The 25186-nt window shown below is 48.3% G+C and overlaps 1 protein-coding gene across 1 annotated transcript in view; it reads right to left on the bottom strand.

Annotated features, from left to right (window-relative positions):
- Positions 1–25186, bottom strand: part of AdamTS-A (ADAM metallopeptidase with thrombospondin type 1 motif A) — a 733635-nt gene that overhangs the window by 306655 nt on the left and 401794 nt on the right. Inside the window, exon 4 of the mRNA XM_071671786.1 lies at positions 16637–16663. Within this exon, the coding sequence (XP_071527887.1) occupies positions 16637–16663 (27 nt within the window). The remainder of the gene's footprint in view (positions 1–16636; positions 16664–25186) is intronic.

Raw genomic sequence — 25186 nt, 5'->3', positions numbered from 1 at the left:
GTTGATCCTTCATTACTGTGGGCAGGAGGAGGCCAGGTTGACGTGATGCCATCTCCGTGACCTGCCTCACCCATCCCTGGGACCAGCACCACCCAACACCAGCACCATTATCACTTATCCCTGGGACCAGCCTCATCCATCACCAGCACCACTATCAATTATAACTTTATCCTTGAATAAATCTAATGCTTCGAATTTTTGATTGCTATCGCTGACTGACTCCTAAACATACCCTTCCAAAGTTCCCCTCTGGTCTCTGACATGTGAAGACCTCGGAAATATCTTGAAGTTGCCTTCATCCTAGCTGCTGTTCCACTCCTTACTGCCCCAATCACACACATACACACACACACACACGACCTCGTAACGCGGCATCTAAATGGTTAGTACACAAGCACCTCTAACTTCCCCAAAAGTCGAAGATATCTGTTTTTCTCATGCGAACCATATATGGAGCCATGTGTATCCTAATTACATCAGATTTCCTTCTAACTGTATCCCATGTTATCAGAAGCATGTTCGTTGTTTGTCCAAGTGTCTGGGTAAAACCAGTTGTCTGGGTATATCCAAGTGTTTAGGGTAGAGATTTAACTACTTAACGACCGCTTACTAATTAAGGTACATTTTACTGGTATCTTGGCTAATGAGGAGAAGCAACACGAGCCTTGGGGCGCGCGGCCGGCAGGTCAGACAGTTCCTGGAGGGATCAAGCAGCAGGGAACACGAGTTTCGTACACACGCCAGGGTCCACAACCCCGAGAAGTGGCGCGGCCCCAGGATGTACCCTGGGAGACGCCACACACCCCTCCACCGTTCCCTATCCTCCCTTACTCTGCCTACCATTTGGTTTGTCTTCGTCCTCCATAACTCCACCAGCTCTCAGGCGGGTGGGATGTATTCCTCCTCAGTCCTACCTGACCGTCACAGCAGGTAGTCTTGTGGGACTCAAGTCACCGGCCTCAATCACATCTCACCTCCGCTTTACACTGGCCGTGGGCAGCCGGCCGCCCTCCCTCCCCACGCGTGCCCATCCACCAGCTGCCACTGTAATTTACCCTCGCTCGTTTGTTTACATTACTGCTTGCCTCGGAGCTAGTGTTCGCTCATCCTGCTGCCCATCATCTGCTTCTTATTCTTGTAACTTTATTCTTTCCTCTCCATCTGAGTTTAGTTCCGTTCCCTCAGTCTGCATGGCTAGTTCTTCACCTTTGGGCTCGTCTGCTGCTTCGTCAGGAGTGTGCGTTAGCTTGTCCATGAGCAACACAGTCTATGATGTGTACTTAAAGGAGGCCATATTCGAGTTACGAGAGAAGCAGGAAACACAATGATGCAAGAGACCTGCTGGAGTCGAGTTCCACGAGAACAGTGAACAGAAGAGGTACAAAATAATGAAGAGGGTCAAGGTACAGAGGATCAAGGTACAGAGGGTCAAGGTACAGAGGATAAAGGTACAGAGAGTCAAAGTACAGAATCAAGTGAACCGAAGTACAAGGGACATGGCAGAGTGCAGTTGTAACTGAGAAGCGTATCATCTGAGCACAAGACCACTGGAAAAGGAAAGGTATAGGGCAACTGAGAGAGCTTAAATATACCAGGAAATCGGGATGGCCAAATTAGGGAAAGTGAGAATCGAAATACATGTGTACAGGGAAAGACAAGGTATGTGAAGTTTGGGAAATCCAAGGTATAAGTGAATAGAGAAAGTCAGCGATGAGGGGAAGGGATGGACAGCGGTGCACGGGAACTGAGGCACTGGAGATACAGGATAACTGGAACTAGCGACATCATACCCCAAGGGAGTACCGCAAGTTTCTGTTGTTCTATCCAGCCCTGCTATAGACCAGTCTCTCTCTCTCTCTCCTCTCTCTCTCTCTCTCTCTCTCTCTCTCTCCCAGCTAATATTTCTTGCCTTACTTCTCCTTCCTCACTGATCACATTTGGTTTTTAGAGTAGTCCTACCCAGACCGTTCACTCGCATCCACTACACCTGCCACTCTGCGGCACCGACCTTGTCTATGGCTGACGGACGATTAATATGGTCACAGTGTGTTCAGGGGGAACTACCTGAGGGACGGGCTGAGTCACGTCTACCAAACTACCTGCGGCAGGCAAGTTCCAGACCATTACCAAGTGACGAACCTCTGGACCACGTACCGAGCTTTCACAGTTTGATGGACAGATGAGGTCGACGCGATGGTACTATACTGATCTCTTTCACAGGTATCATTTTCTCTACTGTTCTCGTGAAGTGTGTGCATGTCCCCGTCCCTAAGGCTTAGATCCGAGACACGAGTCTGGCTACTGCTTCCCATATCTAATGTTAGAAGACCAGCCACTTGAGAAGTGACCATCATGATGCCTCCTCCTTCCTTCGAAAAGTTAAACTGTCAAATTCTCTTCCTCCTTTCGTCTTTCCCTCTGCCTACAATCTCTCTTCCTTTAGGGGTCAGTTCCACATACACCTGTGGAGCCCTGATTAATTTCTTCATTCATTTTCTCTCGTTCCTCTCACCCGGGATGGCCTTTGATCGGGGCATGTTTTGCCTCGAGCCATTTCCGGGAGTAAAAAAAAAAAAAAAAAGAAAGACCAACGAGAACACATCAGCATTAACATACAAAGGACACCACCAGAGCAGCCGCATCAGGAGGGTGTCAGGTGCGGACTGATGAGGACACGACGTAAACCAAGACCTAAAAACTTGACTGATGGAGCGCCAGCAGTTGGTCGGACGAGGCCGCTGTCGACACCCCGGGCGGCGCTGTTCACGATAGGCCGGGCTCCACACTCCACACATGTCTATATCAAGCCCTCCTGCCCCAAGTCATGACCATATCAAGCCCTCCCGCCCCAAGCCATGTCCATATCAAGCCCTCCCACCCCAAGCCATGCCCATATCAAGCGCTCCTACCTCAAGCCATGCTTACATCAAGCCCTCCCTCATTTATCTTACTTCAGATCCCACTCTCCTCCCACCATCTCCATATATAACCTTGCCCTTCCAACACCACGCCCTATTTGCATGCCCTTCAAGCCAGCTTCCCTACACCACGACCATATAGGAAAAAAAATCCGCCTTATACAACGCCAAAGATAGACCACACCCTCCTCACATCACTCACCTCTCGACACCAACCTCATCTACCTGAACTCACATTCTTCTACAAGTCGAACCCATATAGAGCATCGCCCTCCGTCAGGAGAGTCCTACAGAAACCACCCAGCCCTCTGCTTGTGCCTAAACACAATATATGTACCATAAGGTCATGAAGCTCAGGCTAAAAACGGCAGCACACTTTACTCATGAAACTGTTGCCCATAAAACACACACAATATAGATTAACTATAATATAAAGAGATATTATTTTCACTCGCTACTGGAAAAAGTTTGACATAGTACTGGAAAACACCGTCACACATAGAGTGGAAATCACATACATTTGTACATGGGAATATATGAGTCAGATAACATAAGACCGTATGGCCCATGACGAGTTTATCTACCGGAGCACAGTAACAATGTCTGTATTCTTAACCTATACAGATATACACAGAAGAGCAAAGCACAAGGCTATGTCAAAATCTGGATATAAATGTTAGTGAGTGTCAGGTTGTAGTGCCAATCATTTGATAAGAGATCTTTCAGGGGGAGGTGTCATGTGTTGTCGGGGCTGAGAAGCGTATACTTCATACTATCAAGGCAGAGTAAGACAGGGTCCCTGCGACAGCGAGGTCTATTTCTAAGAGAGTCCTTCACCGTATCTTCGCTGAGACAAAAGTAACTGTCTGTATGAAGGTCATCCAGAATGAGGAACCAGAGGGAGGACTGAGCCCCAGGCTGGCATAGTGCTAAACATCCGAGCCTTTCAACTGCTGACCTTCCTAACGTTCCCAGGGTACCCATGATGGCTCCACCGTGGCTACTGGTCAATCTTTATGTTACAGTCTGACTCGTGATGTCTGATTTCGTCCTTGTCTTCATCAGAACTGATGACTTTGCCTCGACGTATCCCTCCCTCCCTCGGTACACATCTCTGGCGAGTTACTTTCGTTATTCATGGTGTTCACGAGTCTCTCATATTGGGATGGATCTGTTATTCCTTCTGAGCTTCTTCCCAAAGCCCCGGCATCATACCCTCCCGACGGCCACCCGCCAGACGCATTACAAAGGACCCACACTTGCTCCTCGCTCACCATATGCGAGAACAGGGAAGATGAAAATGCGCTGAAGAAGGATCCTCCCTGGCCGGATATGAAACCCTGGTTCGTTCGCTCATGTAGCAGAAGCTGAGGGAAAGTGTACATCCTTGGTTCTTCCTGGTAGATGAGAGGGAGTTCTCACCGGTAGCCGGGGAAGAGCTCTCGCCTGTGGCTGCTCTCACTGGTAGCCATGATATACAGTAGTTGCTATTGTTCCTCATGTGTCGGTGTGGGGGCCTGTGGGGAGGGAGGACACCATCTCGAAGGTCTGGGGAGGGCAGCAAAGCACCTCAAGGGCCTGGGGTGGGGGACACAACAGCTCGTCCCACTATAGGAGAACCTTCCTCATGATCCAATGTACCCGACCTGGGGAGTAATCTGTCATGAAACTGTTGTGCAACACAGTATGTAACGCTCACTGCTGTGTGACACAGCGCCATATGAACATTTGATACATCTTGCGAGAACCACTGCAGGACTACTCTCCTTTCTAAGGTATTGTATGTGGAAGCGATACATCCTATACTAATATATATATATATATATATATATATATATATATATATATATATATATATATATATATATATATATTATTATCTATCCCATGAGGCCGTTCGTATGACGCAGGGGACGTATCCATACGAAGCGTCTGTTATTCTGCCATCTGCCACGGTGTTGTTTACATCCGAGCATGGTAGAGTAGCAACAACGGTGTCCAGCCCGTCACTAATGTATTCTGGGGCGAGTCTGACATCCATGCCAGCGAGACCCATCAGCCTGGCTCCGTCCCCCTGGACGCATCCTAGGGATCAGTAATGAAGGCCACATTAGTGCCAGACACTGAGGACGACGCTGGTAGCGTAGCAGAGACTGATGAGGACGTACGGGAGATGAAGTGACCCGTCCCGAGCAGCTAATTATCATCAAGATGGGTACCAACCACCAGCCTGCCGCCCGGTAATGACACGCGATACAGCCAACACTAGTGACACGACAGATCTGTTCTCATGTTTGTCTGATTATGTTCTTCATCTTCCAGCCCAGAAACTTTTATAGTCGGCTTGAATTCTTCGAGGAAACTTCTGAATCTTTTATATCGACCCACGTAACGTGTTCATTCAAACTGTTCTTTAGAGCAGGGAACTCAGAGGACAGGGCTAGGTAATTCTTCTCTATACTGGATTTGCCTTTGTTTATTGTGCCGCCCAAGCTCATCCTGTGAGCGGTGGCGCAAAAGTATTACAGGAGTCAGCCAATGAGGGACCGTGTTAGAGCCTAGTGGCCAGATACTCGTCAGGTAAATCATTACCAAGTTGGTTCATTATTTCTGCTAGCAGCTTTCGTATGACAAGTTCACTGCAGCAGTAACACAGCCTTACCAGTGCTGCTGCTACAGCTGTAATCTTGTCTATTAACTGCCTCACTCCCAGCATTTCAAAACTGTATTTCCTCTACTTTTTATGATTTCAATCAGCGCATATTCCAGATTCTTACAGTACTCGTATTCATGATATATTCTTATATTCGTAGTGTTACAGAATTTCATCAGTACTATCATGATTTCATTCATTCCTTTTCAATCCAGTGTTTTCCTATCATCATTATTTCCAGACTCAAGCTCGCTCCGTATCGCAGGATTCCGACCATTCATCAACGGCTCATACTCAAAGCTTGACGAGCCTTATCAGCCGAGGCAAGTGTGACACCCTCAGTCAGGAGTATCATGTTCCTCTCATCATGCTTCACGTATCACGGCTGACATGTTCAAGTCTAATGCATATGAAGCATTAGGAACGACATATCAAGTGCGTCGTCGTCTCGCTAGAAACGTGTTGGTGATACGCCCGCGCGGGGGCGACTGTAGCCTAGCTCATTAGGAGGACCTGACGACTCTATTTGTGTTTGTTTTCAGGAGTTTTGGTTTGTGGCTGACTATTGTGTTCTGGCTGCTACACCTCAGCTCTACCACCCCCTTTACCAGCAACAATGAGACAATAAGCCGTCCCTAAACTCTTGTTCTGGTATTCAGAACACCGTACCAAGTTCCGCTCCAGCGGCAACAAAAGAAGGAGCAGTCAGACCGCTACTGGAGGCGGTCCTGAGACGACCACCATAAACACGACGTCTGGTGTCCGTGGCTGGCGGGACGACCCGTCATCACCCAACACGACCCTTCTGGTTCCACTTGAACGCCCTCCTTGAGCTGGGGTTTGAGGGATGGGGGTAATTAACAGCAGCGGCGTTGATTATGCTAAAGTGGGAGACAGAGAAAACCTCTTTTCTTAACGTTAATTTTCAATATAAGACGTACAGCCACAAGCTGTGTGTGTGTGTGTGTGTGTGTGTGTGTGTGTGTGCTACCTACAAGCTGTGGACGCTGGGTTGGTGTGCGTGTGTGTCCTGGACACGATCAGAGCTTGAGGGTCAGAGATGACGTAGATATCCTCCCCATGTTGTGCGTTAATGATGTGTTGGTGGGCGTGCTGCTGGACACACACACACACACACACACACACACACACACACACACACACACACATACGTTCATAAAGTGCTGTTTCTATATACTCAACTCTTTCTTGCTATATACCTCTCTCTCAGTGGTAAAGAATTAGGAAAAAAGTATGGTTAGATGTTTGGCGGGCAACACCATATGTAATGACGTTATTCGACCAGAAGACGCCTAAGGAAAATAACTGAAAAACGTCTTAGTAGAAAATGATGGAATTTAAGAAAATTTTCAACATAAACGTCATAGATTATATGCTGATGACACCATTCCAGTGGGTAACGAGGAAAGAGAGTGAACAATGTATAAGATATAGGAGTCATGTATAAGATATAGGAGTCAAGTATAAGATCCTGGAGTTATCATAAACAAGAAATTGGAAGTCAGAGAACATATGAGAAAGACTGTCCTGCTGTGTGGCATTATGAGCAACAGGATAATGAAAACTTCCACAATGAGACATCGAAAACTAATGATGAACACTTCTGATTTGTACATAAGACGCAAAATTGCATAATGCTTCATTGTAGCTTCCTTGTACGTCAGCTGAAACTTATAATGTGGAGAGAAGCAAGAAACACTTCACCAGCGAAACTGAGAATAGAACACTTGTCCAGTCATGAAGGCCTGAAACACCTGAAGTACGCAGTCTGAAGATAAGAACGATATATGATCAGATTATTTTTGGCACAGCAACAGACAGAAGGCGTTAACGAAAGTTTTCAATAATCAAAAGCAAGACACGTGGTGAGCGCTAAGGGTTAGTCTCATCCACACGAAATCATTTTGTGGGTGCTGGAAGGTAGGCGCTCCAGTCTCCATTGGTCTCTCTCTCTCTCTCTCTCTCTCTCTCTCTCTCTCTCTCTCTCTCTCTCTCTACTACCACCTGGGGATGTCTGGCCAGCCAAGTTCACTTCAGACAGTTCACTTCACGTCCGCTCCACAACCAACCTCTCTCAGGGGCTCCGTGCCTGGTGAGGATGCTCTCAAAATGAAGCTGTGGTCCAAAGGGTAAATAGCTCACAACAACGCTGGTTTTATTGCCATCCTATAACGTGGCAGCGACAGCAGGAGCAGCAGTGGGAGGAGCAGCATCGTCAGCAGTGGCAGCAGGAGACGGGGCAGGAGGCCTAGAGGGTAAATAACTGGCACCTTGGCCTCCTCCAGAGCACGACTGTGTCAACAACAAACTACATCTCCCATCCTCCTACAAAACTCACCCCCACACTAAGTCCTACAACCGCACCCCCGCAGTAACTCCTACCACCACACCCGCACGTCAACACCCAGGCAGGGGTGGGGTACCCCGGAAGCCTTCCCCCACCACCCACTACCATACGTATCACTCACACAGGCAGCTTGATAACACAGATATATGAACATACCAACATAATAAAGTCCCTTATCTCCCGCTACCAGTTGCCATGGCCCCTCACCAGCCGGTACTGTAGCCTCCTCATGTACGCGTCACTCACTGTGTGCCTCATGTATGTACTGGCCCAAGGACGGGGGGGGGGGAGGTTGGAGTTTTGGCAATGGTGGGGACAGCACTGTGGCTCTAACGGTAGCTGTGGTAGGAACAGTAGCTGTGCCGGGGCTGGGGCAGTAGCTGTGGTAAAGGCAGCGGCTTTGATAAAAGCAGCAGCTGTGGCTGGAACACCTGTCGCTGGAACAGCAGTTGCAGGAGAAGCAGCGGCTATAGTGGGGCAGCAGGTATGGTGGTAGGGGCAGCAGCCGTGGTGGTGGCAGAAGTATTGGTGGTAGTGAAGGAACAGAGTTACAGCTGACTTTGACGTCATGGTGATGGACATGAATACAAAATAAACACACTTTTCTGGATATCATCGTAACTGTTGTCAGTTAATTCAGGGCCTTGAACACAGCAGCACTGACCACTGCACGTGCAGTAACAGGAAAAGGAATAATAGACAAGACAAGAGCCCCATAAAAAGACATAAGCACCCGCAGAAATAAGTCGTAATAAATACGCCAGTTTTACCCTAAAGAACCAAGACTGTAAGGTATGGGTTGAGCTCAGGCTTATTTTGGTATATCATGAGACGGTGGAAAGGAAGAGGGAGGGAACTGTGGGTAAAAACCTATTCGTGGATACAAGATGAGTGAGACATTAATGTAGACTCACTACGCCCTTGACAGCTACACGCCCGTCCACTTGGAGGAGGAACTTAACTAAGTGTCACCACTCAGGGATGCCCTCGAGTGCATCTGGGTAAACACTAGGAGGTGGGTGGGGGAGTGTGTGTGCAGAGAAACATGGGCTCTGCATCAACACAATTATCACAGATTTGCGCACCAAGGAGGCTGAACCCCAGCCTGGGTGCTGGAGGCTTACATCCTCTTACGTATCTTGAATTCATCACAAGATTAAACTTATCCAAGAAGACTGGAGATGGTTGACCTCTTGAGCACGACGGTTAACGACCCTTGAGCACGACGGTTGACGACCCTTGAGCACGACGGTTGACGACCCTTGAGCACGACGGTACGATCCTCAAGGACAACGACGGCACGACCGTTTGGGTTATGATGGCGTAACGTTTGACCTGAGCCTTACCAGTCCGTCCAAAGATCACGCCATTATACCCTAGGGTCGTCCTCTCGTGTTCAAAGGTCGTACCGTCGTGTTTAGTATGTTTAATTCCTCTAACTAAACCGTCCGTTGGCCAGTGTTGCTGTCCCCTAGCAACTGCCTGTGCTGTGGACAGTCTTTCTTACCGTCAATGTTACACACAGTCGTGATGTACATAATACAGACAGTCTGCGTCTCTCCCTCTCTCTATGTTTCTCTCTGATAGAGCCAGCTGTTGTACAGTGTGTTCAAGTATCTATGGTTATAACGGTCGAGAGCGTTGTTAACACTGCGCAATGAGACAGCTTTGTTGTGGAAACAAGAATGTGACGATGGATGTCGTCACCACTTGCCGACACCCACCAGAGGCCTGTCAAGTTCTGCTCAAGGGTGGGTGAAGGCCACGGGAGATAAGGTCGGGGAGGGAGGAGAGGGGAAGGAAGTGCGGAGAGAGAGAGAGAGAGAGAGAGAGAGAGAGAGAGAGAGAGAGAGAGAGAGAGGTTCCTTCCTGCCCTCCTATCACAAGACGTTCCTCCCTGCCCTCACATCACAAGACGTTCCTCCTTGCCCTCACATCACAAGACGTTCCTCCCTGCCCTCACATCACAAGACGTTCCTCCCTGCCCTCACATCACAAGACGTTCCTCCCTGCCCTCACATCACAAGACGTTCCTCCTTGCCCTCACATCACAAGACGTTCCTCCCTGCCCTCATCACAAGACGTTCCTCCCTGCCCTCACATCACAAGACGTTCCTCCCTGCCCTCACATCACAAGACGTTCCTCCTTGCCCTCACATCACAAGACGTTCCTCCTTGCCCTCACATCACAAGACGTTCCTCCCTGCCCTCACATCACAAGACGTTCCTCCCTGCCTTCATCACAAGACGTTCCTCCTTGCCCTCACAACACTAGACGTGAGTAATAGCTACTCGATTACAAGTAATCAAATACTCATTTCTCTATGATAATGCAGCATAGCCTAATAGTTAACGTAGCCATCTCTTACACAAATAGTAGGGGGTTCGAAGCCTTGCTGTTGGAGGGTATTATGTGTCCTATGAAGGTGCACCCTCGGATATATATATATATATATATATATATATATATATATATATATATATATATATATATATATATATATATATACCTCGCAAACGCGGGAGACAGCGACAAAGCAAAAAAAAAAAAAAATATATATATGATCTTTTTTTTAGAACATGTGAAGGTCACTGGCGGACACATCAGGTCAGGTCTGACGGGAAGAAAGTTTAAAACAAGTGTCACCTGACCTTCAAGTGCTGACGAACCTGAACCTTAAACGAGACCCTTTATGAATTACGTAAGAATTATGAGTCATGTCGAGTCCCATTTTCTAATTGTGGATCAGTTCAAAGAATATTTGTACGTTGATTTCAGGATATATTTTCCCCAGCAATTTTAAAAAAAACCAGTTTCTGGAACTTGGAGTGCGTTTGTGTCAAGTGACGACGAAGCATAAGAAGTTGGCGAACGCTGTCCAGCTAACATCCAAGAGAAGCTGCCCAGATGGGGGCGGCGCCCGCCACACGGAGGGAACCTCTACAAGTCAGCTGACTGATGTAAACAAACCCGATGACACACATCACCCTAGGTGGGGCTGGGTTCTGGGAACGAGTGGCGCGCCTCACCGTCGTGCCAAGGGCCTGTGGTCCATCTTCCGAGGTCCAACTTTGTCTTGGTTTTTCTTGGATTTCCGTGTTTACGACAGGGAAATGACTGCAGCTCTCACTTGACGAGGAAGCAATCCATATGTAATGTTAGGGCTGCAGTGTCCTTGTCGTATCCGCTGTTTTCCAGCGTTTGTTATCCTAGTGATCAAGAGACAAATCCCTTCGGGGTACAAGAGGTACATGGAAGGCGGGCAAGGCCAAGGGGTCAGGAGGGCAGGGGTGGAGTCATGCAAGGGTTCAGCAGTCACACTTAAGGTTGGGAGAAGATAATGGCTTCAAGGGTCCGGTAGAGAAGGGGTCGAATTTAGAGAATGATGGAGAATAAGGTCATGGGTTTTGGGGATAAAGACAAGGGTCACGGGCAAAGTGTACACCGAGTGAGGGGAGTGCAGGAGTGAGAGGGAGTCAGGTCAGAAGAGAGGGATTGGGGTAGAGGAGACGCAAGTCTGCTGTGAGACTGGAAAGGCGACGTGGTTTTGAGAACACGGAGCGACAGGGTTGTATGGCATTAGAGGTGACGTGGGTCTTGGAGGGGATGGGCAACATCGTTTAAGAAGAGATGGGAAAAAACGATTAGTATTTATTTTAATTCTAAGATCTTTACTCATCTCATTTACACAGACTAAACACTTCCAATATAGTGTGGATGATGGGTACGTGTCTAGGGGCAGGTGTAGGTAAGTACAATGTGGGCCCAAGGACTCAGCGGGTCCTTGTCCTGTCAGAAGTGTAGGATAAGCAGTAATGGCGTTAGCGTGGCGTGAGGGGAGATACAGAGGTAAGGCAGAGATGGGTGGAATGTCCTGAAGTAGTATGAATTTAGAGAAACATTAAAATTGGAAGGGATGATCTTCATAAGGGACTGATGATCACAGCGGAGCAGTGAAGATGGACGTGAACAGGGGCTTATACAGCCTTGAGGCAGCGGCTGACGACAGACAGCCGCACACAGAGACATGGCAGGGGTGAAGGGTGACCAGAATTAAGTAACGTATCCAACATGTTGTCTGAATGGGACATTGTGAAGAATAAGTACTGCGTCTTTCGTTTTGAAGTTCGTGTATATGTAGAGGTACGAAACCTAACATTATTTACCTTGTAATCTGCAGCTACGCATTCTTTTGCGCATTTAAGTCATCATTAGTTAGTAATCTAAATTTTTTCCTCTCATAATTCTAATGATAGCTAACCAAACATCTTGTATTCGTAAAAATCTGTACTATATTCATAACACATGGAATCAATATAAACCATTGATCATTACATGCCTGGGATCGAACCTGGGTCTTAGTCACTAGTTATCATCCTAGTAATCCCGCGTTCGATCCCAGGGATGTAATGTAAAAGGTTTATACCTGTTATTCGTTTCTAATATTTCTATCATCAAAGGTATTTAAATGACCCTAGTCTTTACTGAAGCTCATTTGCCATGGCTGTGACAGCCTCATTAATCTAATTCAGATAATCGATCTAAATCTCTGAATCATTGCGCCTATCTTCCCTTGTTTGGGTTTCGGGAGGTAAGGAAGGTAGGAGAGGAGGTGGAAGAAGTGGCAACAGGAGAGGAGAAGAAGAGGAAGATGGAGGAATAGCAACAAAGGGGCAGATGGAGGGTACAGGGAGGGATCCATGTCAATAAATCCCACATTGGGTAAACCTGGGTACACTAGGGAGTAAACAATGCACTCTCCCTGTCTGGGTGGTTTACCAAAACCTATTTTCACCACACTTACCTAAACCCAACTTGACCCTACTTATCTAACCTAACGAAATAAATGGAGCAAGAATCATATATGTGTGTACCCAATCCCCACTTTGAAAGTAACCTGAGTGTAGGCAACGAACCCTGATGCCCAAGTTGAAAATGACACAAGGAATGGTTCATATGTTTGTAAGTGACGGTGGGGACACCAGAAAGAGGGGTAACCATACAAGGACGGTAGGGGACACCAGAGAGAGAGGGAACCATACAGAGACGGTAGGGGACACCAGAGAAAGGGGTAACCATACAAGGACGGTAGGGGAAACCCAAGAGAGAGGGAATCGTACAGGGACGGTAGGGGACACTAAAGAGAGAGGGAACCATACAGGGACGGTGGGGGACACCCGAGAAAGAGGGAACTATACAGGGACGGTGGGGGACACCAGAGAGAGAGGGAACCATACAGGGACGGTGGGGGACACCAGAGAGAGAGGGAACCATACAGGGAGGCTGGTACATGGGAGTACGTAGGTTAGACAGATAACAGGAGATCTGATGGCCAGTCATGAGGGGATGTGGTAGGAGACGACAGTGTCATCTAGATGTCCCTGGATCATTTACAATAGAGAGAGGACAATAAAGCAGCAGGTACCTCCCACGGCAACACCAGCAGGTGAAAACAAGGTAAGAAGTATCGTGCAGGATATACTACCATGGACACATTACAATATGGACAACAAGTCATACTTAAAGGTACTGCTGCTGTGGTAAGTTTTAGGGAGGTTGTTGTGGTTTTGTTGTTCCTGAAACATTTAAAGATTCACTTTAGATGTTTTCTTCTCGTTGTGAGAAACTATTTCCTTTTCAATTCCTTTCTACTGACTTTGATCCTTCTCCCGATTTCTTTGTAATCATACGCACTGTTCTTGACCCCATGTATTGTTACTTGATTTAGCCTTCCTGTATGGATTTCTCTTACCCTGAATAAAGCCCTGATTTCATTTCGTCGTGCAGTCTGTCATGCCTTTATCACCACTTCTTATACTCTTTTTAGTGATATCATTTCTATATTGTCTCTCTTAAGAGGAAGTATTCTATTTCGAAAGTTGCATCGCATCTACTCAACTGTGTTTGAGTCTGGAAGCTTAATGCACTCCACATTACCGATGTCCTGGCGCTACTCATCGACTTACTCTACCATCACGTGATCCTCGAATGTTTTCTTGAACATTAAGACGGAAATGTACAGTTCCTGATGCCGTTATGGCCACTGTTCTCTAGTTCTTCATGGACCTCACAGAGGAGAGAGATTTGGGACAGGATGGAGGGGGAGGAGAAGGGGGAGGAGGAGGGGCGGGAGGTATAGGATAAGAATGGGGAGGGTGAGGTTAAGGGTACACGTACCCAGAGGTTTCAGTGAGGGAAGGGCACAGGAGGAGGGAGGGTCAGTACTAAGATCACATACAACCCTTGTTTAGCGCACCGTCCGCGTCCGGCGCACGTCTCCCTCCCTACTGCATGGTACCGTATACCATGTGTGGTGTACCGTCCGTACTCGGTACACTAATCTCCCTTCCAGGAGCATGGTACTTACACACACACACACACACACACACACACACACACACACACACACACACACAATCACTTTAGACAGACACACGAAAATACAACGTGCATTTCTCTATACCCTCACGTCTTCCGGGTTGAGGGCGAGGGCCAGTAGAGTGTCCTGGGAATGATAAAGACTAAGCCAACATTACCAGTGGTTGAAGGCGTCACAGTGGGAGCCCCGACCATGCTGCTGGGACGGTGGTATCGTACGCACACAAACACATGCACACCCCAGCCCAGGCTACGACAACTTGCTTCAGTATTGCAGATAAGAACCACTGCATCCACAATATATATATATATATATATATATATATATATATATATATATATATATATATATATATATATATATATATATATTATATATTCATATACATATATAATGTGTTAGTGGGTAAGAACATTAAATGCAGTGGATTAAGATAAGAACACAATTATGTTGACCTAAATTTAAACATGAGCCTTTAATCACAGGTCATCACTGACTCAGAGCCCAGGACACATCCCCAGGTCATGACCGAGCCAGAGGTCAGGACATATCCCGGGTCATCATCAAGCCAGAGGTCAGGACACATCCCCAGGTCATCACCGAGCCAGAGGTCAGGACACATCCCCAGGTCAACACTGAGCCTGAGGTCAGGACACATCCCCAGGTCAACACTGAGCCAGAGGTCAGGACGCATCCCCAGGTCATCACTGAGCCAGAGGTCAGGACACATTCCCAGGTCATCACCGAGCCAGAGGTCAGGACACATCCCCAGGTCATCACTGAGCCAGAGGTCAGGACACATCCCCAGGTCATCACCGAGCCAGAGGTCAGGACACATCCCCAGGTCATCACCGAGCCAGAGGTCAGGACACATCCCCAGGTCATCACCGAGCCAGAGGTCAGGACACATCCCCAGGTCATCACCGAGCCAGAGGTCAGGACACATCCCCAGGTCAACACTGAGCCAGAGATCAGGACACATCCCCAGGTCATCACCGAGCCAGAGGTCAGGACACATCCCCAGGTCATCACCGAGCCAGAGGTCAGGACACATCCCCAGGTCATCACCGAGCCAGAGGTCAGGACACATCCCCAGGTCATCACCGAGCCAGAGGTCAGGACACATCCCCAGGTCATCACCGAGCCAGAGGTCAGGACACATCCCCTGGTCATCACTGAGCCAGAGATCAGGACACATCCCCAGGTCATCACCGAGCCAGAGGTCAGGACACATCCCCAGGTCATCACCGAGCCAGAGGTCAGGACACATCCCCAGGTCATCACCGAGCCAGAGGTCAGGACACATCCCCTGGTCATCACTGAGCCAGAGATCAGGACACATCCCCAGGTCAACACTGAGCCAGAGGTCAGGACACATCCCCAGGTCATCACTGAGCCAGAGATCAGGACACATCCCCAGGTCAACACTGAGCCAGAGGTCAGGACACATCCACAGGTCATCACTGAGCCAGAGATCAGGACACATCCCCAGGTCAACACTGAGCCAGAGGTCAGAACATATCCCGGGTCATCATCAAGCCAGAGGTTAGGACACATCCCCAGGTCAACACTGAGCCAGAGGTCAGGACACATCCCCAGGTCAAACTGAGCCAGAGGTTAGGACACATCCCCAGGTCAACACTGAGCCAGAGGGCAGGACACATCCCCAGGTCAACACTGAGCCAGAGGTCAGGACACATCCCCAGGTCATCACTGAGCCAGAGGTCAGGACACATCCCCAGGTCATCACTGAGCCAGAGGTCACAATGCGTCCACAAGTCATCTCTGAGTCAGGGGTCAGGACGCATCCACAAGTTATCCTGAGCAAGAGGTCATGGTACTAGCATCCACAGATCAAATGTCTACAGGTCATCACAGGTCAAAGGTCATCACATAACTGTGGCATCTTCATGAATGACACGGAATTCAAGTTTCCGTAAGGAGGAACCACGACGTATAATACCTCACTCCCCAAACTACGATTTCAAGGAGGAGGATATGTCAACCAGGTAAACTAAGGCGAAGTGATTACTAAGATAAATGATTTTCCAAAGCTAAAAGATTCCTAAGCTAGATGGTTCCTAAGCTAGATGATTCCTAAGCTAGATGGTTCCTAAGCTAGATGATTCCTAAGCTAGATGGTTCCTAAGCTAGATGGTTCCTAAGCTAGATGGTTCCTAAGCTAGATGGTTCCTAAACTAGATGGTTCCTAAGCTAGATGGTTCCTAAACTAGATGGTTCCTAAGCTATACGTTACATTTCGTTATGGACAAACGTTTCTTGAGCTATGAACTGATGATGCCTCTCATTCTCTTACCTTTTATAGAGTCGATGTATCCCGAACCTGGAAAGAGACAGACAATATTAACAACCTCAGTATAGCATTATAATCAACAACCAAAATCCTCATGAGAAACACACACACACACACACACACACACACACACACACATTAATACAATTACATCAAGAGAATATACACAAAGATGAATAAACATAAATAAAAACACAGGCAAAAGCAATTATACCCGGACAAAAACAAACAAGAAACACCAAGACAAACACCCCAAAAATACTGACACAGTCCACCGTGTGAATGTATGCCAGGCGAGGGAGCACACGAGAACCAATGGTCAGTATCCAGTGGCTTCTGTGTGGGCAGAGGTTACTTGTTCCGGGTTAGCGAGGGCTACGTGTATACAACCCGGACTACATGATCATATCAGGCTACATCGGGAAGGCGAACTATCACTTGGAATAACAGAATTATGTCTATTAGCTGTGTGGGTCAAGCTAAGTGGTCATTAAGGAATATGATACTTGTAGTACAGGGGCAAGGCGGCAGATGGCGCAGTGGACGTGACGTCGCACAGACAGTTGCTGCAGTAATTCATTAATTAGAGATGATACGTAGCAAACACTTCGTATCATCACTCGCCTTCCTCTGTCCAGGATGTTGTAACATGATTAATTCAGCTGGACTGGGTCATTAGGTGACCCAAACCATGTGAACTGGGTTGTTAGGTGACCCAACCCATGTACTCCAGTTTATCTCGTGTAGGAGAACCATTTAGCACCAGCGGTGTCGGCGGACCCTCACGCGCGCGAGATATGAATTTCCATTTCGGCTGGAGGCCAAACACACGTTATCTCACGCAGACATCGACGTGTCCTCCACGACAAAGGTTCCAGTCACAAGCAAAACACAGTCAGTCACGCAGCTCAACATCCACCTCCAAAGGTCGACACAAAGACGCACAACAAGATGATCCCGCGCAAGACACTCATGTCTCCCCAACAACTGATGACGAAGACAACTTTTCTGAGAGAAAAGTAAATTGATGATAAGTAACTTTACACACACACACACACACACACACACGTAAATATATACGTGTGTGTGTGTGTGTGTGTGTGTGTGTGTGTGTGGTCTTCATAATTAGTCAAACAGTGGGTGTGGCCACCGCAGAGTTCTCCATCACCCGATCATTCAGCAACAACAACAACAACACCATACACATCTACAATAACAACACAGGAAGAATGTGTCACCTCGTCTGCCGATGCTAAATGCTTAGCAACATCTATTATTCTCAACTTCACGTCAGGAAACGCGGTTTATTGTCCTTCTTAGTTTGACGTGCGTGCGCGCGCGTGTGCGTGCTGCACGTGGGTGCCGTCAACATGATAATAACTGGACAACAGCTTCATCAACGACCGGCTGGGGGGAGAGTAACAAAGCGTCCGGCCGGCACCAGCGCCGACCTACACTGGTCGCCCACATCAGACGCCGACATTACGAATTATTCATGCGTACAATTACCGGGTGGGGGTTGGGGGCCCCCCGGGGTGCGTGAGGGGAGGAGGGTCGGGGGCCGACCCCCTTGAGTGTGAGGAGAGGAAGGGGAGGGTGGAGGGGGTGGGGGGGGCGCCCCGTGCGTGAGGGTGTGCGTGAGGCGCGGCGCGGCGCGGCGCCAGCCCGGTAGCAGACCAGACCCCACAAGGACCACATAAACACCTCCCATTATGACTGCCGGGTACTTAGGGTCTGCACCCTGGCCCATCATCCTGCCAGACCCGACCATGTTGGTTTATGGTGCCTCGTGCTGACGGCTCCCGCAGCTACACCTCACCAGTCTGCCTGGGACGTGGGACGCACGGCACCACGGGTGTCGTCCTGCTTGGCCCACCTGGGATGCGCGTCGATGGCTGGTGTGGGTCGAGGGTTACTGGCCGGGCAGGGTCGCACGCAGCATATGTTGAAGACCTGAGCACAATGGTACGACCCTTAACCGCACCGGTACGACCCTTGAGCGTGACGTTACGACCCTTGTTGGGGACGGTATGACCCTTGAGGACGAAGATACGACCCTTAAGGACGACAATATATCTCTTGGGTATGGTTTGGTCTTTGACCCGTCCATTCAGGGTCAGGTCAAAGGATATAGGCCATTATACGTAAGGGTAGTAACCGTTCTGCTCCAGAGTCATACTGTCGTGCTCAAGGATCGTACTGTGGGGTCAAGTCCCCTGCTGGCCTGTGGACCTGTCGCAAACTGAAGAGAATTTCTCTCGGTACCGCTAAGAGGCCAGGACCACCTGTCAGGTACTAGGGCAACAGGTCTGGCCGGGGTTGATGACGTCCCCACCTTACATAAGCACGCACGACCTATGAACATAATGAACGAAGCCTTGGCCCGAGCTATACATGTGACTGTGAAGATTAATACTTCTCTAACTTTAATAATAATAAAATCGTTACGAAGTATAAAACCGTCTTTAACTGATGCAGACTTATGGTATGTGACATTTATCACTGAGCAGCCATAAGGTATTTCATCTGTCTCTTTCATTTTACTTTTGTTTGACGTTATAGGGGTGGGTGGTAGGGGGAGTATGGGAGGCCAGACCCCCCCCCCCCCCCCCGGCCGTGCATCCGTTAGTACAATGAGGGGGGAGGGGGAGGGGGAGGGGGGGGTAGAGCCAGGCCACAGCCACTCAACACACACCCTGGACATCAGTGTTGTCAACATCATCCAGTCAGCCAAGAGGCAGCTTGAACGCTGGACCTGGTTCTCCTGGAAGACATACCGGAGGGTGAAGCCCCTAACCCACGGGTGGACATCCCCCACCCTCAGAAGGACAACCACCGCTCACAGGAGGACAACCTCTACCCACAGGAGGAGCCCCTGTGGTGGAGTGGGAATAGACATTGACTTATCTGTTGTTATGTGTACACATGTTATCTACGTGAGGCTGGCTGGCCCAGTAACCGCAACATGAAGCAGATAATGTCAAGCTAATGTCACGGGACATTAAGGCTCTTATCCACGGTGTTATAATTGGATTACGACCATAAACTATGAATATATAAATATATCATAGTCAGCTATTTACAGACAGGGACGATAATATTTTAGTTTTTGATTTTCTTGTTTTTTGCCGAGTTGGTGAAGATTATACTGGTGGTGGTGGTGGGGTGTGTAGCCAGGGGGCGAGAGGTAGGTAATGTTGGTTATAATTCATGGTAAGTGATGTATATTACAGGGCCCCAGCCTGACCTGCCTTCTCCTGCAAGACACGGCAGACTCTCTGTCTGGACACGACGGCAGGGACACTCCTCAGTTTATGATACTGAGTTATACACTGAGGGACTTGTGTTTCGTTACACACTATGTGGGGCTTGTGCTTCGTTATACACTATGTGGGGCTTGTGTTTCGTTACACACTATGTGGGGCTTGTGCTTCGTTATACACTATGTGGGGCTTGTGCTTCGTTATACACTATGTGGGGCTTGTGCTTCGTTATACACTATGTGGGGCTTGTGCTTCGTTATACACTATGTGGGGCTTGTACTTCGTTATACACTATGTGGGGCTTGTACTTCGTTATATCCCTAACTCTGAACTTAAGGTAACTTACTTCATGTAACATAGTTGTTTTCACTTAGTTACCATCACGTAGCTAACTTGACCAAACCAAAGATACAAGTCCAGGTCGGCGACTTTATATAAGTCTGTGACGAGCATCATTGTGGCGGTGACGCCGGGGCTGTCAGTGTGACGGTCTGTATCAGTGACAACATCAGGCACTGAGTCATGACCTCCTGACCTTACTCATGTACTTGAGATACTTTAAGTGACCTAACCTGATCTAGTTCGCAACTCGTGTTCTCCTGACCTGACCTAAATGATATTTATAACACGTGATTACCTGACCTGGCTCATCTAGAGGGGACATGACCTGTCTGACCCAGGCAGGACTGGCAATGTATGATGCCAGCTCTCACCTGGCTCATCATACAGTTACACCCTGACATCCGACCTGACCCACCATGATGAAGGAGATACTTCGAGGTCACGAACATCCTTTCACGATCCTTTGACATGATCAATCCCTTCAGCAAAGGGTCATGCCGTCGTGCTCAAAGGCTGTTCTTCTATGCTCAAAGGCGTGAGGTCGAAGGCCACAGCTACATCACATACCGACCTAACCTTACTGACATGGCTGCAGTAGGTTACTAGTGACATGACCTTGCTAGCAGGATCATACAAGGTAACCTATGACCTGACCCAACAGGGAGACACACTACCGAGCTGGTCCGACCCTCTCTCGTGGCCTTCAGACCAGACACAGATCACACACACGTCCCGCAACATGACTAAACTACAGACAACATTTATCGCCTCGAGCCAAGACACGCACCTGTTCTCCAAGGTTACATCTGCCTGGATCTGTGAATGGTTCAGGTAGTTGGTGGTCAGGCCACACCACCAGTGAAAGTGCTCGTCCGCCGCTCACATACTAAATACCTCTTAGACTACGAGAGCTAATTGGTTTGCTGGACTTTGAGCAGTAATTTGTTTGGTGACACGAGTGGATGACAATCATTTAAATGCCACACATCTATGAAACAAACTGCTAAATTAGATATAGAGTTCGATTTTGCTTCAAAAAAATACTACGTAATGATACAGACCCACATTGTTCCTTACTTCAAAAGATGGTATCAAAGCGGATGTAATGAGATTCAAGAATATATGAATATTCAATTGGTGCTTCTAACGGCAAGGAAAGTCATCCCCGGGCAGTGGTGGTAGGTGGGTGGCACCAGTGGGTGGTGGGTGGCTAGGAACACCACTGGGATGTGGGTGGCAGGAGGGCGGTAGCAGGGGAACATCAGTCGGTGGAGGATGGCTGAAGGTGGATAGCAAGGGGCACCAGTGGATGAAGGGCGTCGGGGGAAACCTTTGAATGAGGGACTGTAGGGGGACACCAGTGGGTGGTGGGTGGCAGAAGATGGGTGGCAGGGGAGGTCTGAAGACATCAGCATGCCAGGGGAAGACAGCTGATCACGCCAGTGCTCCTAATCACAAATGAAACATGAGACTGAGGTGCATTGTAATGGTCGCCCGGAGGAACCTGACGCTGTGAACACAGCTTCGGATCACCCTCTAGCGGTGTCAGCCCAGACCATCCTGCGGCCACACAGGGTGGTGTCAGCCCAGACCATCCTCCGGCCACACAAGGTGGTGTCAGCCCAGACCATCCTGCGGCCACACAAGGTGGTGTCAGCCCAGACCATCCTGCGGCCACACAGGGTGGTGTCAGCCCAGACCATCCTCCGGCCACACAAGGTGGTGTCAGCCCAGACCATCCTGCGGCCACACAAGGTGGTGTCAGCCCAGAACATCCTCCAGCCACACAAGGTGGTGTCAGCCCAGACCATCCTGCGGCCACACAGGGTGGTGTCAGCCCAGACCATCCTGCGGCCACACAAGGTGGTGTCAGCCCAGAACATCCTCCAGCCACACAAGGTGGTGTCAGCCCAGACCATCCTGCGGCCACACAGGGTGGTGTCAGCCCAGACCATCCTGCGGCCACACAAGGTGGTGTCAGCCCAGACCATCCTGCGGCCACACAAGGTGGTGTCAGCCTGGAACCTCATGGTCCTACAACCTCTCACATTAATATAACGTTTCCTGATGATAGTGATGACCAGTAACATAACTATCTATCTGCATGCATCTATCTATCAATCTATCTATATCTATCTATCTCTGGGAAAATATCTTTCATCTAATCCCGGATAAAGTACGTGATGTTGACATCATCAGGTGTACTCGTGCATTATGATGAGAGTAACCTGCACAATATATTGATGTACACAAAAGTTGACTCTCATCATCGTAACTCGTCTCACCGTTGTTTTCATACGCCAGTATTTCAGAATGTAATTCCTCATGTGTTATTTCTTATATCATTGAATATAATATAAAAGTAATTCATAATCTACAGGAACATTATTATAACATTTACCAGTTACAATAATGAGAATGTTTTGCACATCACCGGGTCAGATCTACAACTGAAGGACGTCCACCTACTGGGGGCCAGTGCTACTCCACCCCTGGGATAGGGTTATACATGTTACGCCCCAGGGGAAGTGCTATACACCCCTGAGGCAACGTTGGAAACCCCTGGAAAAGCGCTACTTGCCCCTGGGGGAGCGCTGCATGCGGTCGGTCACTCGGATCTGAACAGCTGGCCGTCAGCATGTGTCAGGAGGGTCACATGTGAGGGGCACGTCAGCTGGGGTGACACCACCTGTGGTGCCGTGATGGAGTAAGAGGAGCTGGGGTGTGGCGGGGGACATACGGGTGCTGGGGGACGGGTCTGGCAAATGCTGGGAAGATTGGATAATAATGTGAGGTGGATCAGACAGAATAGGGCTCAGCACCCACCCCAGGTGGAGGCAAGAGGTGGTAAGTGTGAGGATAATATGATATTCGCTCGTTACTGCCACCATCTGGTAGTGGTCACCACAGTCTGACACAATGAAGCCATAATCGTGATGTATAAGAGCTGGCAAACTCCCAGTGGTATGTGAGTATGTAGCACGTGAGGAGACCTCGTCTACCATATAATCATCCGCATCATCTCCACCACGTGAGTCTGCCACGTGCAGACGTAATCAGCGTACGTTTTCTAAATTACAACGGCAACTTCTCCCATGTTCCTTAATCTGCTACGGCGCCCAAGACCTTACTCAACGCCAAAACCTCTCTCTCTCTCTCTCTCTCTCTCTCTCTCTCTCTCTCTCTCTCTCTCTCTCTCTCCTTTCACCCATGCAGTGTTATTCAATGTTATTAACGTCCCAAGAGGCCGGGCCATCGTCTGCGGGCGCCCTGCCAGCAGCAGAATTACACACACGCCTTCATCAGTACAGATATACGAGACACCAGCCAAGGCAGTGTGTGTGTGTGTGTGTGTGTGTGTGTGTGTGTGTGTTACCACGAGACAGCTGCCAACCAGTCATGGTGAAGCGTCTAGATTTCCTTTCTGCTTCGTTGCCTTTGTTCTTCCTGTTGTGTGTTATGAAGAACATAACGGCAAGGCGCTTTAGCTCAGCTAAGTTCAATTTGTGAACATTTCCACGTTCGTTAGATCAATCACCCACAAGCGGTGATCTGCCACAAAGGCAGTTTCGTCGAACCAAATGTAAGTGTTCGACTTGTTCAGTATGTCCTGGCGTGACTACCAGTCTCCTGGCAACCTGATATCTTTTGTATTCTAAAGCTTTGGGTAGCATGAGCTTTATATATATATATATATATATATATATATATATATATATATATATATATATATATATATATATATATATATCCCCTTTATGTAACATCGTGAACAGCCTTCTAATGCACCTACAGCTTAAGCTGTTATCTGGAGTAATCACTCAGAGATCTTCCACAGTCTCTCCTAAAGTCTCAGGTTTCCAGATATTTTGTGGCGTTCCTTCTGAAATTTCCAGACCGCCTCTAAGACTCTTTCTCATGTTCAAAGCTTTCCAGTTAATCTTCGTAATTCTAACATCTGGATGCCTCCAACCATCCCCTGCAGCTGTGATGTCCTCATGTCTCCACATACACTTCCATCTCACGTGATGTATCGGGTTTCTCAGCTTGGTTCTGGAAGTCCATCGTGTCCCCCAGTTTCCAGGATGTGACCGGGAACAATGACTCACCGCTCTTATCTCTCCTCTGGATCTCCCAGTCAACCTGTGGCTACCACCATTCTCCTGGACTGGTGTACAGACATCGATCAATGTATGATGGTCTCTGATTTACACGGACCACCTTATATCCTTCTATGGTCGGTTCCTCTGTCACTTTAAATCACTTATCGAAACCACTTCGACGTCATCGTTCTGGTGGGTACAGCCTGAAATGCCTCCAGTCTCTTGAAAATGTTATTACTAACAAAGGCCAAACTTATGCGATAAACTTACGTCAACCCACACACGAGTATTGTGTTTGAAGACTAAAGTGCAAGACTGAGGCTTCCTTGTGCTGATAATGTCCTGTGACCTGGAGTGTATGTCAAGGTCAGAACTAATCCGATATGGGGCCCCGTTTTCTTTACTTGAAGGAGAACGGATGTCTTTGGTGACCTTAAACTGAACTTGCGGCAGCGATATGCACATGCAAGCCAGCCAACCTCAAGTGCTTTTTGTATACACTAACCAGGAAATATCAACGTAAACTCCTATGTCAAGTTCGCTGGTTCTGGTTACAACTTCCCCGAGTAGTGACTCACGCGATCAGGTGCACAGACAAACAAAGACATGGGTGCCAATCCCTCACGCCACGCGCCTTGACCTTGGGTTAGCTAAGAGGAAAATTTGATGCCATTATTTACTACAGCTTGAATGAAAATGCAAAAAAAATTAGAAATTTAACCTTTAACTTCTGCAGAAGAGAAGTGAGGCACAGTCGACTCAAGTAAGACTCATTAGGTTGTAGGATTCATCCTACAGGAATCATGTTGTACACCTATCTACAAGACTCACTATATTGTAGGTCC

Source organism: Panulirus ornatus, chromosome 17, assembly GCF_036320965.1.
Source record: "Panulirus ornatus isolate Po-2019 chromosome 17, ASM3632096v1, whole genome shotgun sequence".
Classification (NCBI taxonomy): Eukaryota; Metazoa; Arthropoda; class Malacostraca; order Decapoda; family Palinuridae; genus Panulirus; species Panulirus ornatus.
Note: the sequence above shows the minus strand (reverse complement) of the source record. Positions and strands in the feature narration are given on the sequence as shown.